Source organism: Malaclemys terrapin, chromosome 1 (genome assembly GCF_027887155.1).
Source record: "Malaclemys terrapin pileata isolate rMalTer1 chromosome 1, rMalTer1.hap1, whole genome shotgun sequence".
NCBI classification, from domain to species: domain Eukaryota; kingdom Metazoa; phylum Chordata; order Testudines; family Emydidae; genus Malaclemys; species Malaclemys terrapin.
Genome location: NC_071505.1, coordinates 101,049,798 through 101,066,570, shown reverse-complemented (window position 1 = coordinate 101,066,570; position 16,773 = coordinate 101,049,798). Strand labels below are relative to the sequence as shown.

The 16,773-nt window shown below is 43.9% G+C and overlaps 1 protein-coding gene across 2 annotated transcripts in view; it reads right to left on the bottom strand.

Annotated features, from left to right (window-relative positions):
- WASHC3 (WASH complex subunit 3) overlaps positions 1-571 on the bottom strand; it is a 33,335-nt gene extending 32,764 nt beyond the window's left edge. For both annotated transcript variants that reach the window (XM_054033363.1, XM_054033371.1), the window contains exon 1: positions 406-571. In XM_054033363.1, coding sequence (XP_053889338.1) covers positions 406-456 — 51 coding nt within the window. In that variant the 5' untranslated portion in view covers positions 457-571. The remainder of the gene's footprint in view (positions 1-405) is intronic.
- Between the last annotated feature and the right edge of the window lie 16,202 nt (positions 572-16,773).

Genomic DNA, 16,773 nt, shown 5'->3' with positions numbered 1-16,773 from the left:
AGGATTTCAAAGACTTTCACCTCACATACATCTCAGAGCGGGGGGGGGGGGGGGGGGGGGGAAGGAGTCATAGAGAAAACACCAGCGACTCGCTCGAGGTGACTCTCAGGCTCCTGCTTTACAATTGAGGCTCAGCTCCCCCGTCCCGCAAGGGAACCCCCCCCCCCCCGGAGCGGGGAGTGAGAGAAGAGAATCACCATCGATCCGTCAAACTCAGCCCCCCCCCCCCCCCGCGGAGCGCTCTGCTGGCGGGCGGGGTAGCGGGCTCCCTAGCGAGGATCACACGCGAGGCAGAGGGGAGCAGGCCCCAGGGGAAGGGGCTCCCCCAACTCCCAGCCCCCGCGCCGGGGAAGCTGGGGTGAAGGCAGCAACTGCCCCCCATACAGGGGAGGGGGGAGGCCATACCTTGGTCAGGTCGATGCCAGAGCCCACAAGGGGCAACCCATCCTCATCCATCCCCAGCGGCCAGAGTCAGCGGTCCGAGGGGGAAACGGCTGAACGAAACCACCACTTCCCCTCACCAGACCCCAGCCCGGAAGTCTCCGGCATTCCGTACCGAGGTTGACCTCTACCCCCGGATACAAAACTCGCTCTGCAGGGCACGCCCGGACGCCCCTAGAGTGGGGACCGATGCTCCGGCGCATGCGCATAGGGAAGTGGAGAACGCGGAAGAACCTCGGTCGCCCCACTGCATCATGGGAGTTGTAGTTCGACGGGGCCCTGGCGAGGCGGGAGCGGCTGTTCCAAGACAGCGCCCTGCGGGGCGGCTCTGACGCTAGGATGGGCTTTTCTCCCCGTGCTCGGCCAGTGTCTAGAGGCGACGGGCTCGCCTGCGAGTGCTTGCCCCTCCCACCCTCTCTGGCCCTCGCCTGCCTGCAGATGTTGTGGGTAACACCCACCGTCACCCCTTCCAATTTTATTCCAGTTCCATTTTGTAGCAAAACGAGCCTTCTCCAACACCACCAGACTAGCTGTCACAGGGGGTGATAACCTAGGGTGACCAGGTGTCCGGTTTTTGACCCGAACACCCGGTCGAAAAGGGATCCTGGCGCTTCCGGTCAGCATCACCGACTGGGCCATTAAAAGTCAAGTCGGCAGTGCTGTGGCGCTAAGGCAGGCTAATCCCTACCTGTCCTGGCTCCATGCTGTGCCCTGGAAGTGGCCAGCAGGTCTAGGTAGCTAGTGGCCTGGGGACGAGGGGCGCACAGGACTCCATGCGCTGCCCCTGCCCTAAGCACCATCTGATTGTTAACTGCAAGGGAAAAGCGTCTTACTATAGCTACCAACATGCTCACCAATGACTTTGCCCGATCTGCTCACGAGCGTGCATGTCACCCTTTGGACTTCGGAGTCACTCCAGAATCCACAAAAAGAGAGAGCATGAAAACGTCATTGTCAAACCAATGGACTACACACACACTTTTCAAGACACATACTGGGTTTCTTCAGCATTTCTTCGAAATCTTGGACTGATAACAAATATATGACACCTCCACAACTGAGCAAGGCCATTCTGATGCTTATTATTAATTATCCTGACTGAATAATAACTTTTTAAAAACCACAACAACATTAACTTTCAGAGCATAAACCAAATAAATAAAATCCCACAGTCCTTCACAGAGCTATAACTCCAGCTACTTAACTACCACACAAGTACAAGGGACTGAGTTATTCTGCACAGTAGGCTTTTTTAAGTGAAGTGGGGTGGGGGAAAGGTTGCTGACCCCTGTTGTAGACTATTGATTAATTTTTCCCCCCATAGAGCTTCTAAATAACTGGAGCAAAGAGGGTTCTGTGACTTTGTGCAGTCTATACGGTTTTATAAAAATATGATAATTAGTGAATATAATGTAACTTGGATATGCTTCATGCAAAAGGACTCTTGTAAGGAATCATTACAAAGCTTATAATCTACTGAGTGTGGTCATCCTATTTGTATAAATGTACCACTCTTGTATCTGAAGCTAGAAATATGAAATATAACTCTGAGGGCCTATTGTAATTATGCAAAGTGTGGGCCATTAATGGTGGCTTGTAATCTTGATGACGTCCATTAACCAGGACCATTGTCTGCAGATGGCTGTGTTTTACCTGTGAGTCTTCCTGTATGTGTGTGTGCTGGCAAGTGGGTAATGAAGTCGTGCAGTGACATGTAATCATGTCACCTGAACTGGAATCCATCTTTAACCTGGTGCTTTTCCAGTGGGGGGGGGGAAGAAGGGGGGAAACCCAGAGGGACAAAGAGTTCCCGCCTTATGCAAAAGATATATAAAGGGGTGGAACAGAACAAAGGGGAGGAGAGAGGAGCCATCGTGAAGAATCCCCTAGCCACCACCTGAGCTGAAACAAGAGTTATACCAGGGGAAAGAATTGTGCCCAGGCCTGTAAGGTGTCCAGTCTGAGGAAAAAACTAAGTAAAGCATCTCTGAGGGTGAGATTATCTGTATTCAGTTTGATTAGACACAGATTTGCGCACTTTATTTTATTTTGCTTGGTGACTTACTTTGTTCTGTCTGTTACTACTTGGAACCACTTAACTCCTACTTTCTGTATTTAATAAAATCACTTTTTACTTATTAATTAACTCAGAGTATGTATTAATACCTGGGGAAGCAAACAACTGTGCATCTCTCTCTATCAGTGTTATAGAGGGCGAACAATTTATGAGTTTACCCTGCGTAAGCTTTATACAGGGTAAAACGGATTCATTTGGGTTTAGACCCCATTAGGAGTTGGGCATCTGAGTGCTAAAGACAAGCACACTTCTGTGAGCTGTTTTCAGGTAAACCTGCAGCTTTGGGGCAAGTGATTCAGACCCTGGATGTGTGTTGGAGCAGACGGGAGGGTCTGGCTCACCAAGACAGGGTGCTGGGGTCCTGAGCTGGCTGGGAAAGCAGGGGCAGAAGTAGTCTTGGCACATCAGGTGGCAGCTCCCAAGGGGGTTTCTGTGATCCAACCTGTCACAGGTTCAGGTTAGGTTCTGAAAAGCAGTGACTTTGTAAAGGATTTAGATACCCAGCTGAACATGAGCTCCTAGTGTGACGCTGTGGCTAACACAATCCTTTGATATTTGAACAAGGAAGTATTGAGATGTAGAGAAGAGGCATTACCTCTATGTATGGTATAGGTGAGACCATTACTGGAAAATTCCATCTAATTTTGATGACTACATAAGGATATTGAAAAATTGAAAAGGGTTCAGAAAAGAGCAATAAGAATGATTTGAAGTCTGGAAAACCTGCCTTACAATAAGAGACTTAAGAAGCTCAATCTGTTTAGCTTATCCAAAAGATGGCTAAGGATTGACTTAATCTTGGTGAACCAGTACTAGGGTTACCATATTTCAGCAAGCAAAAAAGAGGACAGGACGAGCCCCGCCCTAGCCCCGCCGCTGTCCTGCCCTAGCCCCGCCCCTGCCCCACCCACTTCCCACCCCCCTCAGAACCCTCAACCCTCCCCCCCGCTCCTTGTCCCCTGACTGCCCTCTCCTGGGACCCCTGCCCCTAACTGCCCCCCAGGACTTTACCCCCTACCTAAGCCTCCCTGTTACTTATCCCCTAACTGCCCCCTCCTAAGACCCCCCCCAAATGCCCCCCAGGACCCTACCCTCTACCTGTACCCTGCCTGCCCAAAACCTTATCCACACCCCCAGAAAGCCCCCCCCCGAACTCCCGACCCCCTCCGTCTCTTGACTGCCCCCTCCAGAACCTCCCTGCCCCTTCTCCGACCCCCTGTCCCCCTTGTTGTTGGCCTTTCTTCACCGAACGTCTTGGTGAACTTGCTCAGGAACTGCCTGAGCCGCTGGGCAGCAGCGGGGGAGGAGCTCCAGACTGCCGGAGCCAATCTGCGAGGCAGGGAGGGAGGGAGTGAGTGAGTGAGTGAGTGAGCTCTGCTGCAGGGGGAGGAGGGACTCCCTCTCGCTGTCGGAGCCCCATGTAAGTGGCACCATCCGGCTGCCCTGTTAGCCGCGCGTGCTCTGCATGGGGGGAGGGAGGGGGGGAAGTCCGGACATTAACAAATTCCCCCGGACGCTATTTTTAGTTCAAAAATCCGGACATGTCCGGGGGAATCCGGACGAATGGTAACCCTAACCAGTACCTACCTGGGTAAGAGATTTATGATAGTGGATGGCTTTTTAATCTAGCAAAATCACACTGAGATCCAATGGAAGCTAAAGATGGACAAATTCAAATGAAATAAGGAACACCACCATTAAACAGTGGCACTAAGTAACCCTTGGAACAATTTACCTAAGAATGCAGTAGATCTTCCATCACTTGACGTCTTTAAATTAGGATTGGATGGCTCTTTAAAAGATGTGTTCTAGCTCACTGTTTCTCAACTGGTGGGCTATTACCCCCATAGGACTCAAGAAAGACACTGAGGGAGATCACAAGGTGCTCAAAATTTTAATACAATCTAAAGCAAAGAAAATCTCACTCCCCCACTTCTTATACTCTCTTGCCCTCTAACACCAAGTATTCTGTGTCAATCTGTCGAAATCTGCACAAAAATAAATTATATAGGCTTATTATGGTTATCATTGGTACATTTTTACTCTTACTTTTATAGTAAATGTAAGGAGGTCACAACAATGTTTAACATCAAATAAGGGACTGACACCCTGAAAGGCTTGAGAAACACTGGTGTAGCTCAAGCAGAAGTTATGGGTTTCATGCAGAAATTTCGGGGTGAAATTCTATGGCCTCTTTTATACAGGAGGTCAGACTAGATTATCATAATGACCCATTCTGGCCTCAAAAATCTATGAATTTGTGCTGTTGAATTCCTGGTGAAAAATCTTGGAAAAATAAAATTCTCCAGTCCTGATATTTAATTATGTCCATTTTCCAATCAGTCCACAGCACTGTCTATATTAGTCTTTGAGGTTGCAGAAGTGAACTGTTACATCTCTCATATTCTGGGAACTGTCCTGCCAAGGACAAAGTATGTGATGAGCTTGTTTTAATTTTATTTTTTCCAAATAAATTTAAATTTTTTAGGGTTCTACATTTCATCAGGCTAAATTAGGCCTTTGTCTTCCATATCTTTTAGTTGTGGGATAAGGCATTTTTTTCTCTATTGCTTAAATCTTTGAATTGGTCCTGTAATTTCATCACAGTCTATTACAGTTGTATAGTGCTGTGGGCACTGATCCAGGTCTTAACTTATGTGCCAGATAGTTGCTTTCTAACTTACTGGATAGATCAAGATCCCCCCTCCCCCATTTTTTGAATTACACCTCATTTAATTTTCTAAGCTAGAAAAATTGGTATCTAAAATCGCTGAAATTAGCAGATATCATCCATCAGACTTTATACCAGCATGGCACAAAGAGCTGTGTGTCCTTCATATTTTCTTCTTCAACTTCTACAATGATCTGCTATTAATTTTTTCCCCTCCACTTTTCACATTCACTTCACTAACTCCAGGCCAGAAATTCTGCAGAGACATTCTAAGAAATATTATCTGCCCAGTTTTTACAAACAGGAAGAATGTATAGCTCATAAAATGAGGTTTAAATCAGGTCCAGTGGGTGATCTCTGAGCCCTCATGTCCTTCCTCAAACTGTGAAAAACATGACCTGTGCCCTCCCACTAATTTTTATTAGTAATGCTTCCCCAGTGTATTTGTCCAATATACGATTATAACCTCAGTTTATTAATCAAATTCCTTAATTACCCAAGCATATATTCTGTCTGGCCCTGGAAACTTGTGTACTATACATTAAGTTTAAAATTGCCTGAATATACTAAACTAATTGTTTTGTGGTCACTGATTCCAAGCTTTCCTACCCCTTTTATAGCTATTAGCAAGAGAGAGGGGGAGAGAGAGACAAAAGCAAAGACAAAATATGTCTTTCAGATGAGGTTTGAAAAGATGTGGAGCATCAGCAGAATGGAGAAATAAAGCAAGAGGCTGAAGGGAATAAAGTTTTCAGACGACCAGTGGCAAGATAGCATTAAGTGGCAGAGAGAAGGCAGGTGCTAAGTGAAAAGATAAACTAAGAAAGCAAATAGAGTTATTTCAGTTTTATTTATTTTGGACCTCAGAGCCCCTCTTGCTTTCTTTGATCAGTTACACATCTCTTCTGAGCAATTATCATACATTTTTAGGGAGCCTCTACATTCTCCCTACCTTGGTCCATCCCATGTGAAATAGGAAAGGTTTCTGAGGTGAACATAATATCTATTTCAGAGTGGTAGCCGTGTTAGTCTGTATCAGCAAAAAGAACGAGGAGTACTTGTGGCACCTTAGAGACTAACAAATTTACCAGCAACCACACACCACACAACAAAAACACAAACCCAGGAACCTATCCTTGCAATAAAGCCCGTTGCCAACTCTGTCCACATATCTAATTCAAGGGACACCATCATAGGACCTAATAATATCAGCCACACCATCAGAGGCTCGTTCACCTGCACATCTACCAATGTGATATATGCCATCATGTGCCAGCAATGCCCCTCTGCCATGTACATTGGCCAAACCGGACAGTCTCTACACAAAAGAATAATTGGACACAAATCAGACGTCAAGAATTATAACATTCAAAAACCAGTCGGAGAACACTTCAACCTCCCTGGTCACTCAATTACAGATCTCAAAGTCGCAATACTCCAACAAAAAACTTCAAAAACAGACTCCAGTGAGAAACTGCTGAATTGGAATTAATTTGCAAACTGGACACCATTAAATTAGACTTGAATAAAGACTGGGAGTGGATGGGTCATTACACAAACTAAAACTATTTTCCCATGCTAATTCCCCCCCCACACACACACTGTTACTTACACCTTGTCAGCTGTTGGAAATGGGCCATCCTGATTATCACTACAGAAGTTTTTTTTCTCCTGCTGATAATAGCCCACTTTAATTGATTAATCTATTATAGTTGGTATGGCAACACCCATTTTTTCATGTTCTCTGTGTATATATATATATATTTCAACTGTATTTTCCACTGCATGCATCCGATGAAGTGGGTTTTAGCCCACAAAGCTTATGCCCAAATAAATTTGTTAGTCTCTAAGGTGCCATAATATCTACTGTGGCTGAAAATGTTTGTGTGTTACATAGCAAATCTATGCCTCCCATTTTCATTACATAGACATCTGTGGTACATGGAATAGGAATACTGGTAAACTATAGCCTTAAAAGGCAGTTATACTCTTATAAAATGACTGTAAAAATGGCATTATGGAGTTCCCATGTATATTGTCTCAATAACTTCCATATCAAATGTGCTAAGTTTATAAGGAAAAAGTGGTTATTCTAAGTATTAATGATACAAACTCAGCTTGTGTTTCTTTCGTCATGCGTCTTCCCCAGTAACAGAGGTTTTGCAGGCCAAATTCTGCTTTCAGTTACCCTGTACAATCCAGTTGTGTGCAACCAAGTTTGAAAGTGTGTAATGGGTCCATGGGCCCATGCCATAACTCCCAGCAGTGGCTAGGGTTGCCAGGCTTCCGGTTTTCAATGGGAATTTCTGGTCGAAAAGGGACCCTGGCTGCTCCAGTCAGCACTGCTGACTGGGTCACTAAAAGTCCGGTTGGCAGCACAGCGAGGCTAAGGCAGGCCAGCATGACCAGCTCCTAGGTGCAGGGGCTCCACCCGCTGCCCCATCCCTGAGTGCCAGCTCCGCAACTCCCATTGGCTGAGAACTGTGGTCAATGGGAGGTACGGGGGCAGCACCTGTGGATGCGGGCAGTACTCAGAGCCCCTGGCCTCTCTGCATCTGTATATATCCACTTCTGGCAGCTGCCTGAGGTAAGTGCCGCCCGGCCAGAGCCTCACCCCAAACCCCTTCCCATACCCCAAACCCTTTCCCCAGGTCAGAACCTCCTCCCACACCCAAACTCTCTCCTCCCCCCAGCCCTCTGCCCCAGCCCTGAGCCCCCTCCTGCACCCCAAATCCCTCATCCCTGGCCCCACCTCAGAGCTGCACCCCCAGTCAGAGCCCTCACTCCCTCCAATACCCCAACCCTCTTCCTGAACTCAGAGCCCCCTCCAGCATCCTGAACCCCTCACTTCTGGCCCCCCTGGAGCCTGCACCCCAGCCAGAGTCCTCACCCCCTCCCGCACCCCACCCCTCTGCGCCAGCCTGGTGAGGGTGAATGAGGATGGGGGAGAGCGAGTGACGGATGGAGGGGGGAATGGAGTGAGCAGGGCCGCAGGGAAGGGGCGGGGCAGGGCAAGGGTGTTCGGTTTTGTGAGATTAGAAAGTTGGCAACCCTAGCAGCGGCATGAGATTTGCGGAGGTTTAACTTTCCCCAGCCTCCATTACGTGCTGCCTGTACTCTAGGTATTTCAAGTTGAATGGACACTTGGCAATTTCATACTTCTCTTTCCTGTGCCTCAGATCCCCAGCTGTATAACAGGGATAATGCCATTTCACTTCAGAAGGGGGTTGTGAAGATATATTGATTAATATTTGTGAAGCAGTCAGAAACTAAAGTGATGAACACTATAGGGCATATTAATAATTTTGTATTTAGGGCAGGCTTTGGATGGCATGTGTGTAATAAGGCCTGTGTCCACATATTGAATGTGGAGAAAAAAATAAATATTGAATATCTTCCCATTTACTGAATGTGGCAGGGGTCTCATGAAAAAAATAGGATGTGATTATGTAAAGAAAGACTGTAACAAAATGCATATGCAAAAGGAAGGCACACTGAAGTTGCACACATAGCCTGACTTCTGGCATTTCTGAACTTTTGAGTGCTTTATTTTGCAAACTTAATGTTCTTCTAACAAGGTATTATTTATGTGATCATGTGTATAAACTGTAATGCCAGGTTCATTCCAATTTTAACAGCTGGATTCCATAAAATTTTATCCCTAGTGAAAGTATGAAAGGTAGTACAAGCTGTATAGCAAATATCCTCCTGAAATACATCTTCTGCGTTGTTCAGCACCATTGTGTTTGTGCAGAGGCCTTTGGCTCAATGCAGAAAAGTACCATATGTTGTTTTCCCTAGTGTTCAAAAAGAAATAGCTCATTCCTTTGTGTGCATGTTTGTTTATGTTAGAGATAGGGAAAGAGTCGAGGTCATTGTTATTATAATTTCTAAGACCTGACAATTTCAAACGTAATGAAGCTCCCACCTGTTTATTCTTCTTCAAAAAGAATCCTTAAAGAATGGTTTTAGAGGCTGTTTTTTTCACAGAAGTATATTGGAAAAGTTGGTGGAGCTCTCTTTGGTAGAGATTGACTATCCCGGGGCTCTACTAAGCAAAGAGAGTAACATTATCTTGTATAAGATTCTGAAATGAGAATACCCGCCATTTACATTTTGAAAAAAAATTGCAGGTTTACCCTATATTCTTCATTAAACTTAGCTGAATCCTTACTTAGAGCTTCCTGCAATAACCTGTGGCCTTTACTGTACACCAGAGCTAAATGTTGTCAAAGGGCAAATTCAGAGCTAGGCAGGCAGACACAGCAAAGGATAGGACTTCTCATACAAATAGGGAAACATACATGGGCAGGAATGGTGTCCCTAGCCTCTGTTTGCCAGAAGCTGGAATGCGCAACAAGGAATGGATCACTTGATAATTACACTGCTCTACAGCCACAATGCTTCTGAAATAAATGTAGTCAAACTTTACTAATTCAGGGTCACTGAGAACGAAAATGATGCTTAAAATTGTTGATTGGCTCTAGTTTTCAAGATATGCTATTGGGTCAGTATATACAACCCTTGACTTGGGAATGGCGGAGGATAAGTGAGTTATAAAGGGAAGGGGTCTCAATTTAAACCAGAAATGACTAAAATACATCTTTGACTGGATCTATGAATAAATCTATGACTGGGTTTGGACAGTACTTGCTTTTTAGGCAAAACAATGAATGATGCAATCTGAAACTGGTATTGCGTCATACATGATATGAATTGCATTATGTTATTCCTAGAAGTCATGGATGATGCAATCATAACAAAGCTTACATCACTCTGCTGAACAAATTGCCCTAGATCAGCTCTAGAAATCATACAGTGTCGTACTCTCTTATTTGTCAGTGTTTGATTTTGCAAAGGGACACATTTTTGTTTAGCCAAAGTGAGCAGAGATGCCTCGTACTTGTGTGAACAGTGCAGATAACTTCTGCTATCTTTGTGGTGAAGTGACTTTTGCATCACAAAAGCGCAGTATAACCACTATGGTTAAGAAAGCCTATCCCCGTTATTTTGGCTGCAAAATTGGAGATCAGGACAAGAGGTGGGCCCCACCCATATGCTGCAACACTTGTGCAACAAATCTTCACCAGTGGTTGAACAGGAAAAGGAAATCTATGCCTTTTGCAGTGCCAATGATTTGGAGAGAGCCAACAGATCATACCAGCAATTGTTACTTCTGCATGGTGCCTCCAGTTGGGAAAGGTGTGTCAAAGAAGAAAAAGTGGACTGTGCATTATCCAAACATTCCATCAGCTATACGCCCAGTACCCCACGGAGAAGGACTGCCGGTTCCTGATGCACCAGAATCATTCTCACTTGAGTCAGCCGAGGAAGAGGAAGAGGATGAAGATGAAACTTCTGGTCCTGAACCATCAATGTCACAGGACCCACATTTTCTCCCATCCTCCTCCTCTGAACCACACCTCATAACACAAGGTGAACTGAATGATCTTGTCAGGGATTTGGAACTACCCAAGAATAAGGCAGAGCTGTTGGGCTCCAGACTACAGCAGTGGAATCTCCTGGCAGGTGATGTTAGGGTTTCCATGTTCCGTGACCATCAAAAGGATCTTGTCCCATTCTTCTTCATGGAAGGTGATCTTGTAGCCTGCAACAACAGCGATTGTGTGATGGCAGCCCTCAACATCGTTCAGGATCCAAATGAGTGGAGACCGTTCATTGATTCATCGAAGACGAGTCGTAAAGCTGTTTTACTGCATAATGGCAATGTTCTGCCATCAATTCCAGTTGGTCATGCAGTCCATATGAAGGAAACCTATGACAACATGAAACAACTTTTGAGGTGCATAAACTATGACCAACATCAGTGGCAGCTTTGTGGCAATTTGAAGGTTGTTGCTCTCTGGCCTGGTCTGCAGACTGGATACACAAAGTACTGCTGTTTTCTCTGCGAATGGGATAGTCGTGCAAGAGATTCCCACTACATCAAGAAAGATTGGCCACTCAGCCCAGTCAAACTCTTAGGATTCGTTTATGTTAGGGAAATTTGCAGCCATGTAACTACATCAAGGTCATTTTACCAGAGCAAACTCGTGCAGATATATTCTGCTCATACAAAATGAGACTTACATCAGTGCACCATGTCTACATTAAGGGTTTGCACCAGAGGAACTACACTGCCTTATTACACTAGTATGAATGTACCTAATCTAGATAAGCCCCAAATCTGAGCCAGGGTTAAATGTGATCAAAAGATGAAGTGTCTCACAGCATCCCCAAAGTCTTGGACCTTTCTAGCTTTTTATCAATCAAAAATTCAAACAACAAATTCTATTTAATGTATTATAAACACATTTTACTTATTTCCTAGATCTCAATGAGCAATTAGTTCTGCTATTTTTGAGTTCTACATGCACATTTCATTAGAAGATAGAAGCAAGTTGGTGTTGGGTTTAATATAATACAAACACAAGGACAGTTTATTTTGTTTAAAGTTAAAAAAAAAAATTCCACTCTGAAAAGCCAAACCCTGGAAAATTTCAGTCCCAAAGGAATATGTTTCAAGAAGTCATTTAAAATCCCTGGCTTTCAATTGCTCGTAATAGTTGGAACTCTATCTTAAATATAGCGTGTGTTACCAGTGTGTTTTTTGAGGAAGATGTTATTCAGAAGATGCCTAAAAGAACTCTTTTTAACTATCTTAACAGTGTACACTCTATGGTAGAAGAATGAATCTCCTTTAACAAAGAAATGTCTGTAGTTTAATGTTTCCAGACAGCACTGGGGAAACTAGTAATGATTGAGCTTCCAAAGCTTTAGACACTTAGTCAAACCTTATCTGAACTTCTTTGGTCTGCAAAATTGGACAAGAGATCTTGCAAGAATAGACTTTCTTGTGAGATTTCTAATACTTCCTGCTTATGGTCAGGCCAAAAATACTGCAAAGAAAGCTGTCTCACAGCACTTCTGCTCCCAGCTGGAACCAGGAAGTACAGAGGGGAATGCAAATGAAATAAACATAGAAGCAGCAGGAAAATTATCCAATTTTTTTCAAACCCTATTAAAAGGTGTTTTTTATTTTATCTGAACTAGTTCTTCCATCACTAGGTCAAACTTGAAATACTAATTCCTACTAATTAGTACTCCTACTAAATAAACTCCAGTGGAAAGGTATATAATAAATGTGGGATAATATCCAAGTTTGCTCAGTAAATGGTTTGAATTATTGCTTATCATCCCCTTTATTGGATGATACAAGCTATGGGTCAAAGTAAAGTAAATTATGTGTGCACATAACTGAAGGCAGAACATGGTGTCCCCCCCCCCCACACACACTCTCACACGAATCATTTCACCCATCAGTGAAGTGCTGTTCATGTTCAGGACAGCTGTTTTAAATATTATTTTTAAGGTGAGCTTGCGTGTTGGTGAGAAGCTAATCGTAGAGGGATTTAGGCCAACTAGAAGTACAAAAGCTGTATCTACACAGAAAATATCAAAGTTGTCTCTCTACCACCAGGAAGATCAAATATACCATCAGCACGTCTTGTGATTTGCATGCCCTAATGACAATAATATGGAACTAAATTGGCACTGAAATTCTTATATTGCACAAAAATAGAACTTCTAGTCAACAGCAGAATGAAACATCAGTAATTCAAATTGTTTGCATAAGCTGAGTAAACTGGCAAATACTACTGTAACTTACAATTGTTCATATATATATTTATAATCTTATACAAATGTTACAGTTCCCAAGATATAGTACTCTGTTACTAATCAGCATAGAAATAAAATAGCCATACAACTAAGAAGTAAATTAAACAGAAACAGAAAGCTGATCCAAGGAAATTTCCCAGACATGGTGTCATCTGATCCTCCATAGGGGCAACAATTGTTTTTACTAAGGTGGTCCAATAGACAAGCTGAAAAGGTCAGCAAACAGATTCATTTTTCCCCCCATGAAGTCCTCTAAATCCATGCTTACAAAGGAAACTCTGGTAAAACTACATGTAAGAAATTGATATATCCTCAACAGATATATATATATTTTTCATAGTTTGAAGCAAATAAAAAACCGCTGATATCCCAATGACTTAGCTATGTGTTAATATGCACCACTTTGGCAAATAAAAGGTTCCTGGCATATCAGCCCTTCACAGTTAAATACATTCACAAAAGCAAATTTCTAGTGTAATCTCTTTTTTAAAAGACATAATGAAAAACAAATGTTAGTTGGTTTGAAATTCTTTGGCTATGCCTGTTATGTTTTTAAATCCACCAAGTGTTATCCTAAGGAAACTTCATAGAATTCTCCCCCTATTCTTAATCCTGGACACTGACAATTTGATCAAAACATGTTTGAACAAGCTGACTTTTTAGAACACTTTTATTAGTGCAACATTTATTGTAATACGGTAATATCTTCATCTGAGCTATGACTGTGCTAATAAAAACGGAATTAGCAAAAGTGCTACAGTCTGAACCCTGGTAAAGAACAAAAATGATTTTGTTCTGTAGGAAAGTACACGAGAAACACACTGAACAAATAGTGACTGCTAATTTTTCTCTCCAAACAAACACTTTATAGGAGGATAGAAACAGTACTAAGAAAAGCAGACTTGGCAATACACCTCCAAATCCCGGAAAGCAGTTCTGAGATAGTCCTTAAAAGAATTAAAAAAAAAAAAAAAAATTCTTGGCCTTAAAACTTAAATACATAAGCACGCAAAGTAGAATATAATTTCTTCTCCAGTAGTATGGGATTTGAGCAGCACCAGGAACAACACAATAGTTAGGTCTGTGTCAAAATGTAACAAATTCTCAAAGCAGATTGGATTGCGTATGTGAGATATTGCCAATTGCATGTATAAGTGCAATATAAAAATGCTTATAATATACAGGTGAAATAAAAATGGGATTTCTAGGGCACCAAGATATTTCTCTGTCTATGCACTTCTATAGTGCTCATCACTGTTTCAGTGTGTAGGATGCATAGGCTTTGGCAGTTTAAATTTCACCCTAGAGGCACTGTTCTTTGATTGCTAATCTATATGAACTGTTTTTGGCCACCCATTTGTCCTTGCTTCTCTTCTGACCTATGGAGGGGGTAGATCTTCAGTGCCCCCTTCTTGAACTTGCAGAAAAATGTTATGTCTTGGAGATGTAAAATGCCTACATCTGCTTCCATAGGTTCAATAAGAGGAAATGCACACGTGGAACATATTTTTGGTTTGCTTCCCATGCTAGAGCTAGAGACTTGCTGTAGTTGCAAGGTAAAAACATGCTGCAGTACCTCAAAGCAAGAGAGTGCTAGCTCAACAAATACCCCCTAGGCACACACCCCTGACAATATTATTCCACTGGCTGAAATGTGTCCACCAATATCAGGAGAAACTTAGTCCCTGCTTATGATTGACTGGTTTGACTGCCTCTGAAGCTGCAAACACCCTGAAGATCCCAGTAAGGATCTGTGGACCTGCCTCAGCCAAAGAACACTTGCTTTGCACTTCTGTCCTCTAAATCATTGGAGGACACTTACTCTCTTCCCCTACTAAACTTATGGGGCAGATCCTCAGCTGTTGTAAATGATCATAACTCCACCAAAGTCAATGGAGCTCTGACAATTTACACCAGCTGAGGCTCTGTCCGTTAGCATATTTGTTGATTAGATAAATGTCTCCCAAATGTTCACATACTGTACTCAATGTTTTGCCTAGCATAGACAGTTAGTGAAAAGGAAGATAATTTACAGAAAACAGCAAATCTAATTTATGGTAGCATCCAGAGTATCAATCAGCATCAGGGCCCATTGACATGGTCCCTGCCCAAAATACCTTACAATCTAACCAGGCAGTGACATATGAAGAAGGGTGATTGGGGAAGAGGGATACAATCAAATACACATATTTTTTATTAAGGTACATTTACTTCTCTCATTATACATAAAATGGAGACAGCTAACTCCATTGGTTCCTCAACCTAGCCATCCCTAAAACCAGCTGATTTTTCATCAGTATTGTGGCAGAGGTAGGTCTTGCAGAAGCATCTAGAGCAGGGGTGGGCAAACTTTTTGGCCCGAGGGCCACATTGGGGTTGCAAAAGTGTATGGAGGGCCTGGTAGGGAAGGCTGTGCCTACCCAAACAGCCTGGCCCCTGCCCCCTATCCACCCCCCCCACTTCCCGCCCCTGACTGCCCCCCTCAGAATCCCCACCCCCCATCGAACACCCCTGCTCCCAGTCCCGACTGCTCTGACCCTTATCCACACCCCACCTCTTAACAAGCCCCCTGTCCCCTATTCACACCTCTGCCCCCGACAGTCCCCCTCCTGGGACTCCCACTCTTATCCAACCCTCCCGGCCCCCATTCCCTGACCGCCCCCTAGAACATCCGCCCCATCCAACCGCCCCCTGCTCCCTGTCCCGTGACTGCCCCCCAGAATCCCCTGCCCCTTATCCAACCCCCCGCCCTGGCCCCCTTACCATGCCACTCAGAGCAGCATGTCTGGCAGCCGCGCCACCTGGAGCTAGACACGCTGCTGCTCTGCTACGCAGGAGTGCGCAACCCTGCTGCCCACGTGGCAGCGGGAAAGGGGTCAGGGACTAGCCTCCCCAGCCGGGAGCTCAAGGGCCGGGCAGGACGGTCCTGCGGGCCGAATGTGGCCCGTTGGCCGTAGTTTGCCCACCTCTGATCTAGAGTGAAAACAAGGGTGATGGGTTTCTGGATCATGGCCGTTGGATACTACTTCTAATTGCCTGATTTACCGCACATCATCATCCAAGATTTTCTGTCAGTTAATTTAAAGCTTAGGAGTGCAGCTCATCTAGATCTTAAATCCCTAAATTACTGGAAACCATGTAGGGAAGGTCTCACTCCGGCAGAGTTATGCATAGGAGTACCAAATGGAAGTATTCATGTGCATAACTCTTTGCAGGAATGGGTCCTAATTATGCACATGGCTAGTCCATGTATCCAGGAGTTCCTATCACCGTTACTTTTAGCCCCAATCCCCATCCTTTCCCCTCCAATTATTTGTTGTATCTTATCTTTAATTATTAAACTGTTCAAGGCAGAGATGGTTTTTAAATGGTGGTTTCCTACAGGGCCCAGACATAGTGGGGCCCTGATCCGAATAGGACACCACTGTTATACCAAAATAGTTATCTATATTTAGTTCTATCAAATATTCTCACACCAACTCTTATTTACCCTGTCTTTGTGGTATCCAACTGTTGTCGCTAATCATTTCCTTGCTTTCCACACAAGGATCTCAGATATCCTTTCAATAATTATCCCTTTCATTGGAAGCCTAGTAAAATGAGCCGTTTTTAATATTTCAGCATTTTAAACTCCTCCAATTTCTATATTGACAAGTTGCTTTAATTTGTGTTTTGGAATTGTTCACATCCAAAGCTTTGTAGGAGGTAGCTTTGTGATAACATCAGCTTTTGTTTCTTTAGTAAGGATAACTGGAACTCAAGCTGCAGCAGATGGTAACCCTATGAGAGAAAGTTAAAGGTCTTCCAAATAATTTAGAATAGTCTAATTTTAAGACTGTTCATAGTGGCATGGAAAATTAACAGCTGTATAAATGAGTGTTTCCAATCTAGGTTAGATGCACAA